The 22,254-nt window shown below is 37.7% G+C and overlaps 1 protein-coding gene across 3 annotated transcripts in view; it reads right to left on the reverse strand.

The window, feature by feature from the left end:
- The window catches only part of Dnah12 (dynein axonemal heavy chain 12), a 167,218-nt gene that overhangs the window by 35,336 nt on the left and 109,628 nt on the right, over positions 1–22,254 (reverse strand). For all 3 annotated transcript variants that reach the window (XM_070018739.1, XM_070018740.1, XM_070018738.1), the window contains 7 exons: positions 20,883–21,097; positions 20,067–20,259; positions 18,052–18,244; positions 15,257–15,429; positions 13,124–13,264; positions 9,071–9,229; positions 6,529–6,673 (listed from right to left, as the gene is read on the reverse strand). In XM_070018739.1, coding sequence (XP_069874840.1) covers positions 6,529–6,673; positions 9,071–9,229; positions 13,124–13,264; positions 15,257–15,429; positions 18,052–18,244; positions 20,067–20,259; positions 20,883–21,097 — 1,219 coding nt within the window. The remainder of the gene's footprint in view (positions 1–6,528; positions 6,674–9,070; positions 9,230–13,123; positions 13,265–15,256; positions 15,430–18,051; positions 18,245–20,066; positions 20,260–20,882; positions 21,098–22,254) is intronic.

Below are 22,254 nucleotides of genomic sequence, written 5' to 3' on the forward strand. Positions count from 1 at the left end.
TATTGGTAGAGAGAGTCTGTGCCTGATCTGGGTTCTGTTGGGAGCCTATTTCCAGCTGCTATTCTGACTTACTTAGGATTCTCAGCTCTCTGCTGTAGATTGCTGGCAGTTCCAGCCTTTGGAAGGGTTGAGCAGCCTAGACTGCTTGTGTTTGCTCCTACGGGTGCTCTTGTGAAGAACAGATGCTCTGGATGCACTCTCCCAAATACTGGAGTCTGCTATGGGCTCCTGATGTGTTTTTGTTTGTTTGTTTTGGGCTGGTTGTGGGCTTGAAATCTAGGTTTGGGTGCTGTCCCTCAGCTCTTCAGCTCAAGGCTGGCACCCTACCATTTGAGCCACAGCACCACTTCTGACCCTTTTTGCTTTTGTGATGCTGAGGAATCAGATCCAGGGCCTCATACATCCAAGACTATCACTCTATTGCTGAGCCGCCTTAACAGTCTGAGCTCCTGCTTACTATCAGGTGCTGGCAGCCTGTGTTGCCCAATTCCCAGTCTAAGGTATATGGGTGGAGTTTTGGTGGGGTTTGGGCTTCTCTTGTCCTGGGCCTCCAGGTCTTTTGTTGTCACAGGCGTGCTTCCCGGGGAGTGTTGTTTCCTGGTTTTCTCCCCTCTGTTGAGGCGTATGCTCAGCTTTTTACTTCAGTTGGGAGGCGTTGGTCGTGTTGTTCAGGCACCGGATCCCCGGGCCTGGTTCCGGCCCCAGCCTGGAGCGCGCTTGTTAGGCCTGTGCTGATGTGTATACCACCTAGGTTATGCAGCCTGGAGCTCACTCGTTAGGCCTGTGCTGATGTGTATACCACCTAGGTTATACAGCCTGGGGGACACAGTTCAAGTTTCTTCTACTGTTGGTAGTCTTGACCCAGGGGCGCTGTTCCTGGCTTGGGCATTTAAGCTCCCTTCCAGGGGCACTCTTGCTCTAGCCTGGTCAGCTGAGTGTGCTCCACGGACTGGTGGAGCTCTCAAACAGTTCCCAGTTTTAGTGGGTCCTGTGGTCCGGGTGTTGGGGTAGGGAGTCTAGGTCAGGGTCTGGGGATTCCCTCCAGCTCTGGTCTCCCTTGAGGGATACACTTCCCCTGTGGGGTACTCACCCTGGAGCTGGTTGTTTCTGTGTGGTGTAGGTCGTCACTTGTTGTTGCAATCCGAGTTCAGTTGGGTGGTTGCGGGCTGGGTTGGGCGGTGGTGGCTCTGTGTGATTCTTTTCTGTCTCTGCCTCTGTCAAAGCTGTCGGGTCAAAAGTGTCCATGCTCAGGCAGCTTCTTCGAGGTGCCTCTGGGGCCCGGGCGGCTCCACCAGGTCATTGTGATCGCGATCGGGCGGGTGGTCTGCCGACAGGTCCCTTTGTCGTGCTGCTGGTGCCGAGCGGCTTTGGCGGGATGGAGCCTCTCTGCTCCAGTGGAGAGTGAGGGGTGGGATCCTCGTGGAGACTCCCGGCTGGTAGGTTTCTCTGTTCCTGGAGATCCGCTGTTCTGCAAACCGGTATCTGGTGATCTGCAAGCGGCCCCCTGTGTCTCTGGGGCTCCAGCAGCCCCTGCCGGGCCGGCTGGCCGGTGGCTTGGCGCACTGCCGCGCGGCCAGTGAAGGTTGGGGGAGGGGTCTTCGCTTTTCTCTGTTCTGAAATCCTTCTTTTCCTCTCTTTCTTTTTTTGTTATTCTCCGCCTCTGGTTTTTCTCTGAGTGTTCGTCTTTTTGTTGTTGTCGGTCTCTTGGGGAGATTAAGCGTTGGAACTCGAATTCTCTTTTTGGTTGGAGAGAGCTGTGGCGTTTCCCTACTGCCCCGTCGCCATCTTGGTCCCCCCTTGAGTTCACATTCTTAAGACATTTTTCTAATATTAGAGTAAGAACCTGAGTTTCGTTTCTGGGTGATCTTAAGAAACAAAATTTCTAATCCCAGCAGTCCATGAGTGGAGGCAGGAGAACTGAGAATTTGCAGTTGACCTGGGCTCCATAGCCAGTTCAGGCAAGCAAAATTCTGTCTCAAAATCATGCAAAACACAAATTTAACCACATTTACATATCACTTTTCACTTATCACATAGTTATATAAAAGAGCCATCCATGATATCTGGTTGGTCTGTTCTTTTGTTGTTGTATTGTTGTTTTTTTTGGCAGAATATAACTTTATTGAGTAAAGTGGTACCATGACCCAGTTACCATGAAACAAAACTCTCCTGACAGTAACAATAATGTTTTTTGTATGTATAGTTTTGAAAAACTGTTTTTAAAACATATTTGAAATGATTAAGCAATTTATGTACGAAATTAGAAGCATGATATAATTTTATACATAAAGTCTTAAATTATTTTTGTCATAAAATTCTAGATTATAACAAACAGCAAAAACCAGCAAAGGATTAAAGAACTCTTAGTTATTCTCTATAACATTTTAATTCTCTATAACCTTGATTTTCTCATGGTAGCTTTTGTTGTTGTTTGTTGGTTGGTTGTGGGGCTTGAACTCTGGGCCTGGGCATTGTCCCTCAGCTCTTCAGCTCAAGGCTAGCACTCTATCACTTGAGCCACAGTGCCACTTCCAGTATTCTGAGTGGTTTATTGGAGATAAGAGGCTCAGGAGGCTGAGATCTGAGGATCACCGTTCAAAGCCAGCCTGGGCGGGAAAGACCATGAGACTCCTATCTTCAATAAACCACCAGAAAACCGAAAGTGGTGCTGTAGCTCAAGTGGTAGAGTGCTTGCCTTGAGCTGAAGAGCTGAGGGACAGCGCCCAGGTCCAGAGTTCAAGCCCCACGACCGACAAAAAAAAAAAAAAAAAAAAAGGAGTCTCTTGGCCTTTCCTTCCCTGGGCTGGCTTTGAACCACAATCCTCAAATCTCAGCCTCTTGAGTAGATAGGATTACAGGCCTGATTACAGCCACCAGTGCCTGGCTTGAATAGTTATTACAGACATTTTTGTAAAAAAATGAAAGATTAACCATACGATTTCCTTTTCTAAACAATATATGAGGGAAATTGTGTCCATCTATCTTATACAATGATTAAAAATAACAACTTTAGAACAAAACTTTCAAAAATATAAGATTGAGAGACCAAAAATAAGTTTAGCAGTAATTTCAGACAAAACTAAAACATTTGTCATCTGTTACTGGAAAGTAAGTGTTAGATCCTACACCAAGGCAAGATAACAGTAAGAATTATTAAGGGATCAGGCTGTCCTGACCAGTCCAGGAATTTGGGCAGTCTCTCCCCCCAACTCTGTAGAGAAAACATTTAGGACAAGACATAATTCAACATTCTTGTGTTTAGCCCCACTTATCCAACCAATGATGTATGGTTTAACCTATCCTGTAACCGCTAAGCTAGAAAGTCTCTGCCCGTACTGGAAATGATCATACCCCTAACCAATGAGCTTGCATCCTTCCCCCTGCTACATACTCAATAAAAACCCTGCTGGACAAGGGGTCGGGGCTCGCAACTCTGACCCACTGCATCGATGATGATTGTGAGTCCAGACTTGCTGTTTGCTTTGGTCGTGGTCTCTGGTGGTCTTCAGGGGGTCTCGAGTCCGAGTATAACAAGATCATCAGTTTCCAGCAAGAATTCTGTTAAATCAGCTTCAACAATAATTATAAATACTTCTTGTGTCTCTTCTTAGTAATTTTCTTGACTGCCATCCTGTTCATTGGTTGAAAATCCAACTCTATTTGGAGTTGAGCCTGATTTCTCTCCCCTGCTGTGATAGTCTTGATGCCAACTTATTGTAATGTCTTAAATCACAAATATAAGCACAAATTTTTGTTTTCTTTCCATTAAAAATTTAGTTTTGAAATACCATAATCACCTTTCTTGATGCATAAAAATTGGTATGATCTATTAAGAAAATTTCGGCCTGTGCCAAAGAGACCTAGGGTTTCTCCTATTCCATCCTGTAATGTTTTCAGAGTGTCTGCTTTGATCCATTTGGAGTTGATTCTGGTGCAGGGTGATATATAAGGATCTAGCTTTAGTTTTCTACAAGTAGTTAACCAATTTTGCCAGCACCATTTACTGAAGAGGCTGTCTTTCTTCCATTCTATTTTTTTAGCTCCTTTATCGAAGATTAGATGGCTATAGGTCGGTAAGTTCATTTCTGGGTTTTCAATTCTATTCCATTGGTCCTGAGGTCTGTTCTTGTCCAGTACCAAGCTGTTTTGATTACTATGGCTTTATAGTAGAGTTTAAAATTTGGTATTGATATTCCTCCAGCACTGTTCTTTCTGTTGAGGATCGTTTTTGCTATTCGGGTTCTTTTATTGTTCCATATAAATTTTTGGATTGCCTCTTCTATTTCCTTGAAGAATGAGGTTGGAATTTTGATGGGTATCACATTGAATTTGTAGATAGCCTTGGGAAGTATTGCCATTTTCATGATGTTGATCTTTCCAATCCAGGAGCATGGGAGTTTTTGCCACTTTCTAAGTTCTGTTTTTATTTCCTTTTTCAAGTTTTTAAAGTTTTAGTTAGAATGGCTAAAATCAAGAACTCTAATAACAACAGATGCTGGAGGGGATGTGGACAGAAGGGAACCTTACTGCATTGTTGGTGGGAATGTAAACTTGTTCAACCACTTTGGAAAGTAGTATGGTGGTTCCTCAAAAAACTCCACATAGAGCTCCCCTATGACCCAGCAATCCCGCTTTTGGGCATTTACCCAAATGTTTACAAACAAGACCACACTAAAGCTACCAGCATGACTATGTTTATTGCAGCATTATTTACCATAGTAAGATATGGAACCAACCCATATGCCCCTCAGTAGATGAATGGATCAAGAAAATGTGGTATATATACACAATGAAATTCTATGCCTCCATCAGAAAGAATGACATTGTCCCATTTGTTAGGAAATGGAAAGGCTTGGAAAAAATTATATTAAGTGAAGTAAGCCAGGCCCAAAGAAACATAGGTCCCATGATTTCCCTTATTTGCAATTACCAGTATATGTCTGAGACAAGCAGAAAAGGTCAGATAAGGTGATGTTAGGGAAATGAACCCTAAAATATGTATTCAAATGTTTTTTTTTCTTTCATGCGATTGTTTCTAACACATTTATAAGATTATTTCTTTGTTGCTTTGTATGTCCCTCCCCCACAGGATAACCCCTGCTTTCACTGTATTTGATGTCGGTATAATTTGTGGAGGGGAAGGGGAAAAACAAATCATTTAAATAGGGATACAGGTGGACCCATTGCAACAATGAGATGTACAAGTCGTTATGTCGAAAACGAACTTTACAACTTTGGTGGGGGAGGAGGGGGAGAGGAGAAGATTGGGTGAGGGGGCAGGGGGAGGATGGGAAGGGATGGGAAGGGGAAACAAAGGAGGAGGTTACAATGCTTGATAAGAAATGTACTCCTTATCTTGCCCATGTAATTGTAACCCCTCTGTACAGTATTTTCACAATAAAAAAAATTTAAAAAATTGGTATGATCCACTTAACTCACTTATAAAGACTTTTGTACATGTTTAAACTAATCAATTTGTGATATATACAAGATTTTCTACCATCTATGACTTATAGCCATGACAGAGTTCAAGTAGGCCCCATTTTACCATTCTACTACAAAACTTTTTTTAAAAACATGGGCAAAATTGCTGGATGCTGGTGGCTCCATTTGTAAGCCTAGCTACTCAGGAGGCTGAGATCTGAGGATCGTGGTTCAAAGCCAGACCAGGCAGAAAAGTCATAAGACTCTTACCTCTAATAACCTACTCAGAAAGAGCCAGAAGTAATGCTGTGGCTCAAATGGCAGAATACTAGCCTTCAGCAAAAGAAGCTCAGGGATAGTGCCTAGGCTCTGAGCTTTCAAACCCCAGGACTGCACATGTGTTCATGCGCACACATGCACGCATGCACACACACACACATATACACACACAAGGGCAATATTAATGAAATAACCATTTTCAGTCATAGTGTCAAAGTCAGAACTGTGAAATCCTGATCAAAAGAAAACAAAGGGATCCCTATTTTTTTCCCTTAGCTTTCATCCTGAAGCTATGCTTCAGATATACCTCTGAAAAAGGGCAGAATCATTGCAAGAACAAAATAGTATTGCTGATTTGGGAAAACAGGAAAAAGTGTTCAAGGAGACTAATATTACTAGAAAGTTGTAGTTCCACTTAGGGGAAAATTATCCAGGAAGAAAGAATTCAGGTATCTGCATAGAAAATTCTTTGAGTCTTTGGTGAAGAATGGTTGATATCAGGCCAAGCAAAGAATGCTGGTGGTCTAGGAAACCACCAAAGTTCATGGAAGGCTGCAAACTCATTCAAGTTCCCAATAACTATAACAAAGAATCCTTGATCACTTGAAGCATCTAGAAAGACAACATTTACGTAGTTGGACTAGACAGTCAATTGAAAAGACCAATAATCCCCAATAAATCTTAAAAACTGTCTTCAAAAGGCAAAGGCTGAATTGAAATCTTTGACTGAAATATCATTATATAGAACATGACTGTATCTTTAAAACCAAGATTCCACAAATGGCAAATTATCTGGATTCCAAATAGAACATATTTGTCTTTTACCTTATCAGGTCTTAAACACCTAAGAATTATTATTTTCTGTAGCTCATTTAGATTCTTATCCATTGGTTCTGGAAGCTTCACATTGTACGGCTCTTTGCTATCATAGATTTCCCTCCATTCATCTTTATGTTCATGAAAATGATCCCTAATGGAAAAAAGTTGAATAATTATTAATTTCATTGGGAAATATGTTAGAGTAGATTGTTGAGCATGAGGAGGAAATAAGACACCTATAGGGCCATTTCTACATCACTGGACTTGAAAAAGGGTGAACTTGGTTGAAATAGATTGTTGGCAACTATGAAAACAGGTCAATGAAATCTGGTGAAATTGACTGGAGAAGTGGAATGGGGAGAAAGAGGAAGAAAAGTGATAGAAGGGTAGAACTGATTGAAGTACATTGTAAATGTGTGTAGAAATGTAACAATAAAATCCCCTTCCCCTGTAACTTAAGCAAGCTAATAAAAACATGTATCTGGGGAAATATTGAAAGTAAAAATAGAACAGAAAGTGCCTGCTAACCAGGAATGGGAATGAACAAAAGCAGCTGAGTAGAACATATGAAAGAAAATACCAATAAAACGCTTGGTTCAGCACCTTTATTCTAAAGAGAGGTGTAGGTATAATGGGTACCACAGAGTCTGCCAGACTAGCCATGGTGATAACAAGTCTCCTCTGACATCATCCAGTACACCTGACAGTTCTTGCATGCCATCTTTACAGTGGTATTATTTTGACTCTGAAAAAAATTACTACTTTTGCTTGACCCTTAGATGCAACCACTGCAAACCTCTCATAAGGGAGAGCATCTTGCAAAAGTAAAGGGAGAGAAGATTGCAGCAGCAGAGAAAGGGCAAGAAAGTAGCTAGAATGGGATTTGAAGTTAGAGACTCCAAGTGTACCATTATCAACCTGAGTAGCCCAAAACCCTTATCCTCAAGGTACATACATAGAAAACCTTCCATCTCACCAAATGGAAGGTAAATTCTATGTGTTAACTTTTCCTGGATTCACTTGAATTCCTATACTCCATTGTGCCTCACAGAAGTCACAGAGACTTCAGTTGTCAGTTTAGGAATTTCCCAGGTACAGACCAGCCTAGCATACTCTGCAGTTTCCAGATCCCTGATATCTGGGTATTGTGTGTGGCCCCTGAACATCCAGGCAAATAACTATTTCAGTATGTGCTTGTCTCCGACAGATCCTATTGATCTGATGATGGGACCAACAGTGATACCTTGGCCCAGTAGTTTATATTCTTTGCTGTTTAATAGTTATCATCCTGGAGCAATCTCAACCACTGGTCAGCCAAGAAAAGGGCTGGAAGATCACCTTCCTCGTTCCACAACTCAGCAGTGACCTCTGTGTGAATTCCCCTAGAATAGTAATACTTGATAGCATCAGACATGCCTGAAAGATCAAGCTGTGAGCCCGAAGTCCACTAAGTTGTGTGATAGTATGACAGTCACATAAGTGACTATCACATTGCCCCAGCATTTGAACAATTAGGAGGAATCCTGGTGCCAGTGAGCTAGGACTGCTATACAAAAATCTGGACCCTTCACAGTGACTATCAGCACATAACTATACCTCTCCTATACCTCGCCTCCACTGCAACATTGCATGTAGCCTTCTCTCCGTGGCCCAAGGGATTTCTGGGGTGCACTGGAATTGTGTATGGACACCTGACATAACTTCAGCGTTTCCAGTATAGCTGCCTCAGGGAATGTGGTTTGACTTTAAAAGGTAAAGAGTGACTTATTTCTATTTTTAATGAGGACATTCTAAATGATGCTCAGAGAATGCAGATCCCATCTATCTGGCTGCTAGAAGCAAGGTGGTGAATGTTCTATAGGAAGATACTTTGTAAATTTATTTCAGTTAAATAATAATAATTAATGAAAATATTTTTCACACCAAGGTAGTTACTTCCTTTTTGTTGAATTCCTTAAATAGTTCTCCCCATTCTGCTTTTTTAAAAAATAAGCAAAACAGACCTTTTATAAAGGAATGAAGATTGGCAAAACCTAAAATGACTCAATTAAAGTTTATTCTTTCACATAATCCCTTTGAAGAAGTCTAATGATGAGACTAGAGAGACTAAATACCCAATGCCAGGTCCTGGGAAGACATGTAGCTGTAATTGAGAAAGCCATTTGGGATGGAGAGGCCCAGGGAAGTCATTTTTTAGTCTTTACAGAAGGTGAACTTGGCCTTCTCAAACTCACCAACATCATCAAACTCATCAATCACAGAACTCTAGGATTTTCCTTTTATTGGTTCAAGTGGGAAAAGTTTAAGGCACTTCTTAAACACATCTTTGTTGGGGCACCTTACGTACAGAATGTAAAGTTATCAGTAACTCAGTTTCTATTATGATTTGGATATCAAGGACCCAAGAAAATTAGCTTGGATTTTTTGGTACTGGTACTGCAGTTTGTAAAACAATAATAACAATAAATTAGAAGAAACATGGGAAACAATTACTAGATCACAAATTTATCCACTATTCAATGTTAAACCATCAAATATAAACAATTACCTGAGTCCTTTGAAGGCAGGAAATTCACTTGCTCTACAAATTTCCTCCCAGCTTTTATCCTGTAGCCAACTTGGATCTGGATTTCTTTCTGCGCTTTTAAGACTCACTCCTCCCGTTAAAAGAAACATCAGTTCCTGGTATTCAATTTCTTTTCTTGCCCTATATTCCCAATATAAGAGCTATAGTAAATTCCTGATTTTTAAAGTTGAATCAAGACAGATAAAGCAGATGATGATATGGGAAAATTGTATTATTTTTAACAAACATCAAAAGGGCCAGATTTGGAAGTTGAAACTAGGAAGCAACTGAAAAAGCAATGAAACTTCCCTCTCACTATATCTCCTTTTAAGTGATAAGTTACAAGAACTGGGAGACACACAGGGGGCTATCTAAATCCTCCCTCTCCTTTGAAATTGTCTGAAAAAAAATTCAACCCTGCCAATCCTTTATAAATTGGTAGTGACCTCAAGAAGAAAAGTTTATTTGAGGAAAGGAATTCCTAAAACTCATCTATTGCCTCTATGTTTTCAGTAGGCCTAGAAGTATCTTCATATTTTAGAATAATAAATAGCACCCATCTTGGCCACTCTGAACTACTGTCTGTCTAGTTGTCAAATGATTGGCAGTTACTAGATGATACAATCTCATGTATTCTCACAACTCAGAAAGAATAAAAGACAGTAAATAATAGCTGCCATTCTGAATCTTAACTGCCATTTCCTGCATCGAGAACAAGAAATGTTTTTTCTTCTAAAAGAATTACTTGCTAAAACTTTCACCTTGTGAAAGTTTGGGGTGTTTTTTTTGAGACTCCATTTTGTAAAACACTCTGAAATGCTTTTTCATGTGTGAAACTCAAGGACTTATGATTTTGCATGGGAACTGGAAAGATGCAGAAAGTCCTGAGCCAGTGACAGAATGATATCAACTTATGTATTATAGTCTGAATGGAATAACCAGGACTATACTCAATGTCCTGCTGTAATTTAGAAAGTAGTACAAAATTAACAAAACAACTGTTTTTAGAAAATGTACAATAGCTTGGCCAGAACTGTGGCCACTAGAGGAGACAAAGTGACTTCTATGATTGTTTCAACTGTCTGCTAATGATACATTGCAGGCTGCAGAGAAGAGGTAAGGAAAATAAAAGCTTGTCAGTATTGTTGAATCAAGGAGGCAGAGATTCACATTAAGGAAGGCAGAGGTGGCTAGAACTTGGCAGAATACCTTAGAAGAGGAAATAAATGGCAAAAAAAAGTACCATTTTCTCAGTTCTCTGAATAATACTAAGGCATGTGTGAGCAGAGCAGAATTTCACAAGGCCAGGCAATGAATGGGGATCCATTAACAAACAGCATAGGTCCCAGAGACAACACAATGCTATGAGATGCCTATTGTCAACCAGTGGTCATATGAGAGGGATCACAATAGCAGTGAAGCTAACCTAGTCTTGGGAAAAACTACTCTAAAATCATTATCAGAAAGCTTAGAAAAATCGAACTAATCTAGTAGTAATTTAAACACCCTCAAAAGAAAAATCTAAAGCTCTGGAAAGGAATAAAACATTGGCAGCATTCAACATAAAATTTATAATATTTCATAACAGGAAAAAAGACAATAGATATTGATATAAGTGATGGAGATAATACAGTTTGTAGGTAAAAATATTAACAGTTGTTATAAGCTGAGTGCCAGTGATGTACACATGAAGCTCTAGCTACTCAAAAGACTGAGACTTGGAGGATCATGGGTCAAAGCCAGCCAAGGCAGAAAAGTCAGTAAGATTCCATCTCCAATTAGCCAGCAAAAACCCAGGTTGAAGGCAATATATGGCATATATATATATATATATATATATATATATATATATATATATATACATATGTTCACTTACATAAAAGCAAAATTTAAACCAGTATTAAAGATATGGACATTTGGGCACTGGTGGTTCATGTCTATAATCCTAGCAACTCAGGATGCTGAGTTCTGAGGATCATGGTTTAAAGCCAGCCTGAGTAGGAGAGTCTGTGAGACTCTTATCTCTAATTAACCATTAAAAAAAAAACCCAGGGACATAGCTAGCAAGATCAATAGAAATTCCACGGACTAGGAGAAGATCTTCACTAGCCATATAACGGACAAGGGCCTCAAATCTAAAATACACTAAGAACGGAAAAAATTAACTCCTCCAAAAACAAATCCTCAAAGAAACAACCACCCATTAATAAGTGAGCTAAAGACTTCTCTAAAGAGGAAGAAGAATGGCTGATAGACACATGAAGAAATACTTACTACCTCTGGCCATAAAAAGAAATACAAATCAAAACAACATTGAAATTCTACCTCATCACAGTTAGAATGGCTAAAATCAAGAACTCTAATAACAACAGATGCTGGAGGGGATGTGGCCAAAAGGGAACCCTACTGCACTGTTGGTGGGAGTGTAAACTTGCTCAACCACTTTGGAAAGCAGTATGGAGGTTCCTCAAAAGACTCCACATAGAGCTCCCCTATGACCCAGCAACACCACTTTTGGGCAAATGATCACAAACAAGGCCATACTAAAGCTACCAGCATAACTATGTTTATAGCAGCATTATTCACCATAGCTAAGATATGGAACCGGTCCAGATGCCTTTCAGTAGATGAATGGATCAAGAAAATGTGATATATAGATATAGATATAGATATATAGAATTCTATACTTCCATCAGAAAAAAATGACACTGCCCCATTTGTAAGGGAATGGAAAGACTTGGAAAAATTCACATTAAGTATTGTAAGCCAGACCCAAAGACATATAGATCCCATGATTTTCCTTATTTGCAATAATTAGTATACATCTAGGATAATCTTATCAGATGAGCAGAAAAGCTCAAAAGCTAGAACATATAACCATATAAGATGCTAAGTGAAATGAACCCCAAGATCTGGACGTAAGAGGTCTTTCTTTGTTGCTGTTGTTTTTAATGTACTATGTGATATTTTTGTTTCTTTTGTATATTCTTCCCCCTATGGTATATACACTGTTGTCATTGTATTTGATTTTGGTACCCTGCATCTTGTATATACATTTATCTCATTTGGGGAGGAGAAGGGGAATAACAAAATGCTGAAACAAGGATACAGGATGACCCATTGCAACAATGATATTCATAAGACACTATGTTGGAAATGTACTTTACAACTTCTGGGGGGGGGGAAGAGTCGGGGAAGTGGGGGAGGGAAGGGATACCCTACTCATGTAACTGTAACCCCTCTGTACAGCACCTTTACAATTAAATTAAATTAAAAAAAAACAGGAAGTGGAACTGTGGTTGAAGTAGTACAACACTAGCCTTGAGACAAAGGCTCAGAACCAATGCCCAGGCCCTGAGCTCAAACCCCAGAACCAGTACAAACAAAAAACAAAAAACAGGGGCTAGGAAGTTGGCTCAGTGGTAGAGTGCTTGCCTCGCATGGATGAGGCCCTGGGTTCATTTCCTCAGCATCATATAAGCAGAAAAAAAAAGCTGGAAATGGCACTGTGGCTCAAGTGGTAGGGTGCTAGCCTTGAGCTGAACTGCTGAGGGACAACACCCAGGCCCAGGCCCAGAATTCAGCCCCCACGACACACACACACACACACACACACACACACAGGCCCAGAATTCAGCCCCCACGACACACACACACACACACACACACACACACACACACACACACACACACACACACACACACACACACACACACACACACCATGAGGAGAGTAGCTACATATGGAGAGTGTAAAGAGGTAGAAAACAAGAAGTACTTCTCTTACTTTTCTCTTTGTTAAGAAATTATTGAGCTGCAAATTATATTTTGTGAACATTTATTATATAGATATATACTTATAAAAATTTCAAAAATCAAATAAACATCAAACTATTATAATCATCAAAATGCACAAGTAAAAGCGAATTTAACTAAGTACAATATTGTATTCTTCTGTAACAAGTCATATTTACACATTAAATCTTTGAGTTAGATTTTAAAAATAAAGAACTTAAGAAAAAGCAAATAACTTACAGAAGAAGATTAGCACACAACAAAAAAGAAAATAGCAACTTGTCCTTCTCAAATAGTGATCGGCATATATTACAATATAAATTGTATGTGAAGTGGTCATTTAAATATCGTAGGCGCTTTTCCAAAATTTTAGATTTATTGCTAAAAGGTTGAAAAGGAAAATATATTGTTCAAGTGAAACTAAGAAAACATTAAGTAACATGAATTAACATGTAAGCAGTTTTTCTCTTATTTAAGTATCCACTAATAAAACATTCAAAATTGCACACACAAGTGAATGTAAAACTGATGGAATCTGAATATGGATTATACCAAGGCTAGCTTCTTGGTTGCTGCATTGTAGTACAGATGCAAGATGTTACTACTGAGAAATAGAATTAAAGGGACATGGAGCCTCACTACTCATTTTCGCAGGGCTTCTCTACACAATTTTTGGCTCTTGTGAGTGTAAGTATTTCAAATTTTAAAAAAATAGGGTATAATTCCATGAGAAAGTGAAATATGGCTTTACAGCATCTGTTTTCAAGAACCAAAATGTCTTGTTACTCCAAAATGACTGAAAACAATAAATTTAAAAATAAAATCTATTTGTGTCAGGTTCTATGCTAGAGAGGGAAGTGAAAGAGGTAGGGGTGGGAAGGAAGTGAGTAGAACTACTACAGGGCAACATGTAGCTCCTTGTAGTGATGAGAATATTCTTTGTCTTAACTATATAATGTCAATCTCCTAATCATGATATTGCTCTATAGGTTTTAAAAATGTTATCACTATAGAAACTGGATAATAACTAGTGAAGTCTCTTTCTGTGATAGAATTGACTTTTGGAGTAGATGGTTTCTGTATTCATACATATAACAAACTAATGTTACTAGGAATGAGGGAAAACCTTGACATATAATATAAAAATAAGCAAATAAACCTAACTGTACTTCTAGTTATATTCCACAATTCATTTCATCTCACTGACAAGAAAATATTTAACCCACGTAACTATTTTTTTTTGTTTTGCCAGTACTAGAGCTAGCCATTTTGCTCAAGGCTAGCTCTCTACCACTTGAGCCACAGCTCCATTTCCAAGTTTTGGTGATTAATTAAATATAAGTCTCTCAGAATTTCCTACTTAGGCTGGCTTTAAACTGTAATACTCAGGCCTCAGACTTCTGAGTAGCTAAGGTTATAGGCATGAGCTACTAGCACCCAGTCCCAGTAACTTATGAATACAGTATTTTATGTCTTAAAAAAAGTTTTCTGTGTACTTATGCATTCAGCTCTCTTTAGTATGTACTTAGTAGTGGGATTGCTGGATCATATGGAAAATTTGTTTAATATTTTAAAGAGCTTCCAAGGTGACTGCACTATTTAAAAATCCTACCAGTAGTATATGAGAATTTCAATTATTTTACATCTCACTGAAATTTATTGCCATTTAAGTTAATTCTTCAACTTGAACTTCCTCAATCATGTGCCATTAGGAATTCAAATTCCAAATTGGATTTAATTCACTCAAGGGAGATTGTTCTTGTTGTAAGAAAATGTTTATAGTACACATGGTAGGCTGAAATAATATTTTATTTACTTAAATACGATAGTTACTAAATGCTAGACACCATTATAAATACTGCATATTGTCTCCTTTAATTCTCATAACAACTTTAAATAGGTACTATCATTATCCCTGTTTTATAGATAAAGGAAAATGAGAATGGCAGTACTCCTGCCACTCCCCTGACAAAACTGAGAGTTAATTCCAAAAAACTATGGACATTCACTAGTGAAAGTATGCATTAAACTAACAGAAATGGGGGACTAAAGCCTAAATGTAACTGTGTGTTACTGAAATCTTTAAAAGAAAGGGAATACATCTAAAATGAATATGTCTATATCTAAATCTTAAGTAGGAGTGAAACAACTCAAAAACAACTTAAAATTTAATTATCTTTCTTTTGGTCTTTTCCTCCTCCATGTTTTTTTTCTCTCCTTCTCTCTTCCTTCTTTCCACCTTCCTTCTCGCTTCCTTTCTTCTTTTTACAGCTGTTTAATATTCTACAATGACTATATGTGTGTAATTATATGTTTTTTTAAAGGATGGTGAAAATCCAACCCAAGGAAGACGGGTGAAGCCAGAGCATTTACCTGTCATGAATAGAGTTGATATAAAGGTTCACAAACCAGATGAGGGAGTACTGGTACATGGGATCAATGTTAGCCAGGTCTGCAATGCTAAAGAACAATACTGATGAATGTTTAGCGATGGGCCTATAGCCTTCTCGAGACTCTGCTATTTTGAGCTCTGTTTTTTCTGCAATCTAGAATAGAAAAATCAATATTAAAAAAATAGAGGATGGGTGTGAGGATATGTGCATATATGTATATGTGTGTGTGAGAGAGAAATAATGAGTGTATTTTAAGTATGAAAATATTTCAGTACAGTTCAGAAGAGGTTCAAAACTAGAAAGAAAGGAAAAGAAGGAAACTAGGAAGGGAGATACAAGGAGAGAAACAAGGAAGAAGAAAGAAAACAGGAAAGGTGTGGTTACATACCAAATTTGTTCTTTCTTCTTTGAAGAATCTCAGAGCTATGAATATTTGCTTATTCTTTGTCTGACTCTGACATGTGTCTAATAAGTATTCACCTCTTTTTGTTTTAATAAGTCAGAAATAGAAAAAGGGAGAAAGAGAGAACTAGAGTATGTATACATAAAGGTGTTGACATGGGTCCCAGAGTTTAGTACAACAGTAACTAGTAGTTGATGGTTTATAAATTGGCATAGTAACTAGTAATTGATGGTTTATAAGTTGAGAATATACCCTGCTATTTTGCCAAAATTTTGGATCAGCTCAAGTGACTTGGGAGAGCAATCTATGGGATTCTTTAAATACAGGATCATGTCATCTGCAAAAAGGGGAGAGTTTTACTTCTTTCCCTATATGGATCCCCTTTATGTTTCCATATTGCCTTATTGCTCTAGCTAGGATTACAATACAATTTTGAAGAGGAGTGAAGAGCAACATCTCTCATTACTGATTTTAGAGGAAATGGTTTTAACTTTTCACCATTAAGTATAATGCTGGCTGTTAGGTTTGTTATATACAATCTTTATTATACTGAGAAAGGTTCCATGGAATCCCAGTTTATCCAGAGCTTTTATCATAAAGGGGTGGATCTTGTCAAATGTTTTTTCTGCATCTATTGAGATGATCATCTGGTTCTTGTCCTTGCTCCTGTTGATGTGTTGAATTACATTAATTAACTTGCATATATTGAACCAGCTTTGCATCTCTGGAATTTATCCCACTTAATCATTGTATATGTGTGTGTGTGTGTGTGTGTGTGTGTGTGTGTGTGTGTGTGTGTGTGTGTGTGTGTTTAATCCTATGCATTGGAAACAAAAGAGTACAGTAGGATTAGACTATGTGGTGGAACTTTGCTTTGAATATGGCTTTTCTTATATTAGGTGAGTAGGTGGATAAAAGGGGAAAAAAAGATGTCAGGGCAAGGATCAGATTTTTTTAAATAATTTGATTTATTAAATCAAAATAACTTGATTTATTAAATTTTTGTCTTTGTAAGAGAAAACATTTGAAGTAATGAATTCTTGTATTTCCTTTTCTCATTGAGAAATAAGGTAATAAATATTCCTTATCCTCTTTCCCCTTTGTGTGTCAGGGAATAATGAGAAGGTTTGCTCTGCTCTGATAAAAAAAAAAATAAGACACTATAGAATATTCAACTATGGTTCCAAATAGGTGCTGCCATAGAATATAACTCTAAGATCTTAATGCTTTTATTCTCCAAAGATGCAAACAAACAAAAGTAGCACACCTGTCAGAGTTTTTACTATTGCATTCAAGCTAAATGTAACTTACTCAAAGGGAAAGCATACCTAGACCTTTTGAAAGTCCTCTGCCCCACAATGGAGCTGGATTTTGGAGAAAGTAAATACTTAGTGATTAGTGCAATTTATTGGCTTTTTTATTTTTTAATTGTCTCAAAGTGAAAGCATACCTAGTTAATTAGGTGGGGCCATGGAGAATTGAAAGCTCTGAAAGTCAATAAACTCTGTGTACAGAACCTATTCTTCTTTGATATTTAGTTATGCAACCTTGAGCTTCAACTAATCTCTCTAGACCCCAGTTTTCTCAACTAAGAAGTACAAAAGAGATCTGCTAGTAGTCTATTCTAACTATAACACAGTTTGCTTTTGTAAAATGAGAAGTAACAGCCAGGTGCCAGTGGCTTACATCTGTAATCCTAGCTACTCAGGAGGCTGAGATCTGAGGATCACGGTTCAAAGCCAGCCCGGGCAGGAAAGTCCATGAGACTCTTATCTCCAATAAACCAGCAGAAAAACCGGAAGTGGCTTTGTGGCTCAAGAGGTACAACACTAGCCTTGAGCTGAAGAGCTGAAGGACAGTGCCCAGGCCCAGAGTTTAAGCCCCATGACTGACAAAGTGGGGGGTGACATAAAACAATATTTGGCTGCATCAGATGACCTTGTAATTAATATGTTATTGGCTGTAGACTATTTGTCTCCTTTCTTCCACCTAGCATTCACATCTCTCCTACCAATCTCTATCATACTCATTACAAATTAATGTTCCAAGGACATCCCTATTGTTTCCGAGAGCCCTTCACTGTCAACTAGTAACTATTTAAAACTGACTCTCCTTCCTTACAAATAATAATAAATGCATTTTTAAAACCTTAATCTAAATTTATTTCTTATATGTATAGATATGTATAGATTTCCCCAAGTTTTGATTAATTCAAAAGTAGGATATATTCTTATGCTTTAAAACCAGGTTCAATATTTTCATATTTTATTAATTCTTTTTCTTTTCCAGGAAATTTACTACAGAATTTCTGTCATAGGCTGGAAGTAAATTAAAATTTTAGAATCAAAACATTTCTCGGGTGCTTTTCTCACCTGCTGTTTCTTTGATATCTCATTGGACATAATTTTAGCAGAGTCCAAGACTTTGATTGCACTTTCATCTTCTAAAATGTTCCCTTCTGAAGATGATAATGTTTCTAAAATTTTTCTTTCTATTTCTTTTAGTTGTTTTTTATTGGCTGCAGACTGAAGAATAAGAGCATTCCGTTCCTCTTCCAATTCTGGTCTAAATAGATTTTTTTAAATAGTTATAAATTTGTAGCCCTTATTTCTAAATATTATTCATCAAAATGTTATGAACTTTTCATTTTATAGAACTGTAAAATGAACTAAAGTGATGAATTTTTGCCATAACTTAAGAGGAAATATTTGCATGTATATACATGTACCAAAATAATAGAAGAGTGCATTGGATTTATTCTTATGGCATGTCCAATTACATGAGAATCAGAATGAGAGAAGTGACTCAGAGTAGAAAATTTTAATCAATTCCTTGACTTTGTCATCACTAACTCTCATTTTCATCATTTCTTCTACAGTATCAAACATAGAACATGGCTTACGTGAAAGGGAAAACTGGCATGTATGTCTTAATAAAGATGAGGGTAAACTTCAAAATAATGTAATACACCATGTTAAAAAGTATGTTATGACATAGTTCTGTCTCAGATACTATCCCAAGGGAAGACTGGAAATAACAAAACTACCTTATAGTTATATATTTCACTTTTAATTTAATGTTACTATTTGATAATGCTACATTAAGCTTCAAGTGGAACCAATGATTTTCTTTCAGAAGAAATTCTTTAGTATAGCTTCACTAGTATTATTTTTTTCTCATTAAAAAATCAAGTAGTAGTAATGGGGAAATTAAAAAGCATGAAGAAAGATATGAAAAAGAAGAAAAATATTTTTTAAATATTAGCCACACTATGAAAATCACTTTGGGATTCAGGAATGTTCCTTTCTAATCTGTTTTGTTTGTTTTTTTGGTATCTATAGATAACCAGCTACAAATTTTTTTAATTTAGTTTACTTATTTATTTTTTGTTTATGTGGTACCAAGGAATTGAGCCCAGAGCCTCATGCATGCTAGGCAGGGAATCTACCATTAAGCCACATTTCCATCTCCCATCCACAAAACGTTAAATAAAATATTATGCCTACTATATATAGTTTTGTTCCCTGCTTTTTTCTTTCTTTTTCCTTCTAATTTTATAAAACATTCTGTACAAAAGCCTTAGAATACAGTGTGTGTGTGTGTGTGTGTGTGTGTGTGTGTGTCTGTCTGTCTGTCTGTCTGTCTGTCTGTCTGTCTGTCTGTCTGTCTGTGCCAGACCTGGATCTCGAATTCAAGGTCTAGGCACTGTCTCGGAGCTTTTTTACTCCAGATTAGTATTCTACCTCTTGAGGCATAGCACCACTTCGGCTTTTTGGCAGTCAACTCAAGATAAGAGTTTCATATACTGTCCTGCCCAGGATGGCTTTGAACCTCAATCCTTACATCTCAGCCTCTTGAGTAGCTAGGATTCCAGGTACAAGCCACTGGCACCCAGCAAAAGTACATTTTTTATTATGTATATAGCATACATTCCTAGGGGTGAAGCCTATGTCTCAGAAGTCAGGACTATCATCAGTAGAACTCCAATATAACATAGTTGACTTATAACTTACTAATTACAGAATGGCAATTTTAAAGAAATATATATATATATATATATATATATATATATACAACTTAAAATAACAACTTATAAAATTTATCAATTTCAAAATAATCACACAAGGAAAATATTAATGGCCTACAAATATTCCTCTATAAGGTAGGCAGATACAGTCATAATTTCAATTACATATGTGATAATGCAACCAGGTAACTTGATGGGATGTGTGGGATTGAAACAGATGAGGAAAAATAGTGGAAAGGGTGGCATTGATTAATATGCACTGTACTTACAAACTAACATGTTGAACTGGAACTTCTTTGTAGAACTACTTAAAGAACACACCTCTCTAGACCATCTGGAGGCATCTAAAAAGATACATACCTCTCCTTTGCAACAACAATACCTAATAACTGATCTTCAAGTCCTTCTGGAGTTATCATGAAATTGAGCAGAGACACTTTTGTAGCCAATTCTGGCATGTAGTGTGGATTTCTTAGCTTTGTGGTGATATAAAATTTGAAATCAAAGGCGTACTCAATAATGACTTCACCAAGTCGGATGCAATCAATTCCACCTACATTTCAGAAAACAGATGTTTAGTGAGTGACTCAAAGTTATAAAGCACCTGTTTAGGTTACAAGTAAAAGATCCTAAAGAAATCTGAAATAGAAATAGGTGTGCAAAAAGTCACAGACACAAAAAAAAGTCACAGACACGTAGATAAGTAATTATACAGCAGGACTTATTTTGGAGTATAGGACATTTTCTCCATCATGGAGTTTTATAAGTCAAGATTCCTTTTGCACTCCTTCCAACTACTTTTCAATCACGATTCCAAAATATGTGACTTGGTAGCTATTACTTTCTTAAGCAGAAAGATGTTAAGTGGTCAATATTTAGCTAAACATAACTCTGGTCTACATCACCATCATTATTCATAGTACTGGACTCTGCATGGTCAAAAGTCACAAATTATTTCTTCATGTTCTCTGTAGAACAGGAATCTACATAGCAATGGTTATGGTAAAGAAGAAATAGTATCTTTCCAAGAATGAATAATGCTAGCCTGAGACAAATTTATTTTCAACAACAATGATAAAGAAGTTCTGAAACACTGGTATTATTATTTATCTTTCAACCCTCAAAAATAATTCAAACATATTTCAGTTCTACCAACTAATATTAGTTGCATTCTACCTTGTTTAAAAGTTTGTTTAAGTAGTAAGGGCTCCAGAGATGGATCTAGTTCTTCACCAACATTTTCTAATAGAAGTGGAAGTCCAAGCTGAACACAGTTTTCCAATGTTCTCATATAGTCTGAATCTGAGAGCTTAATAACATTAAGTTGATTGTCCTTCTCAGAGTTTTTGATCCATTTATTGGCTTGACCCTGGGGATCAATCATTAAAGGCCTAGAAACAGGAAGTAAAATTCTAAGGAATATACAAATAATGTAATTTCTTTAAAATTATGTAATTTAAATAATATCACCATCAAGCTGTATAAATATTAAGTTTTCCGCATGTATTATCAGGATTCCTCTTCCCAAAAATACTGTTAAAAAAGTGAAATGGCAATTCATTTTCATTTATTTTTCAAATGAAGAGATTCAGTCTCAGGGAATATGTTGCCTAAGACCCCAAGATCTCAAAACTAATTCAGTGTTGGAGAAGTAGGAGCTATGGACTATGTTCTTTCAAACATACATATCATCTTAGAATTTTTTTCATCTGTTATTATTATTTTTTGTAGGTTAGAACTCAGTGCCTCATGCTTCCTAGGCAGGCAACCTACTACTTTAGCCATGTCCTCAGCCCTTTCATTAAAATTTTAATGCATTATATTGGTTAACATGAAAAATAATACTATAAAATGTTTGCTAAAATATAGTTTTATATATTACAGTACATGGAAATCCTAGAGCCCTGTGGGGACTGTGCTGGCTGCAGGAGATTGGAAGGGTATTTTAATGATACCAGTGGAAAACAGTGTGTATGTACGTGTAGGCGTGTGTATGTGCACGCACACACGAGTGTTTGACCTGCTGCCGTCATCTGATCAAAAGACAAGAGGAAACTAGGCACTGGTGGCTCATGCCTGTAATCTTGGCTACTCAGGAGGCTGAGATATGAGGATCTTGGTTCAAAGCCAGAAAAGTGAAGTCCATGAGACTTTAATCTACAATTAAGCACACACACAAAGCTGGAAATGGAACTGTGGCTCAAATGGTAGAGCATTAGCATTGAGCAAAAAAGCTCAGGCTCAGTGCTTAAGCCTCGAGTTCAAGCTCCAGGATCAACACCAAGAAGAAAAAAACAAATAGAGAGAAAACAAGATAGGAACAACCCCTGTGTTTACTTACCACAGCATTCCTGGCTCCCTGGATCTGTTACTAAACTGCCTATCTCAATACTTTTTTATTTATTTTTATCTACCTCCTAGAATGTGCCTTTTTGTTTATTTTCCTGTAACCCCCTTAATAGCCCAGGGCCAATCTGAAATTATAAAGGGGGTGGGGAGCTAGGGAGCTAGGGTGAGTTTTAACTTGTCTGTTAACCCATGCTTCACC

The sequence above is a fragment of the Dipodomys merriami genome, unplaced genomic scaffold, assembly GCF_024711535.1.
Source record: "Dipodomys merriami isolate MVZ:Mamm:240054 unplaced genomic scaffold, mDipMer1.0.p SCAF_13, whole genome shotgun sequence".
In the NCBI taxonomy this organism is placed as follows: Eukaryota; Metazoa; Chordata; class Mammalia; order Rodentia; family Heteromyidae; genus Dipodomys; species Dipodomys merriami.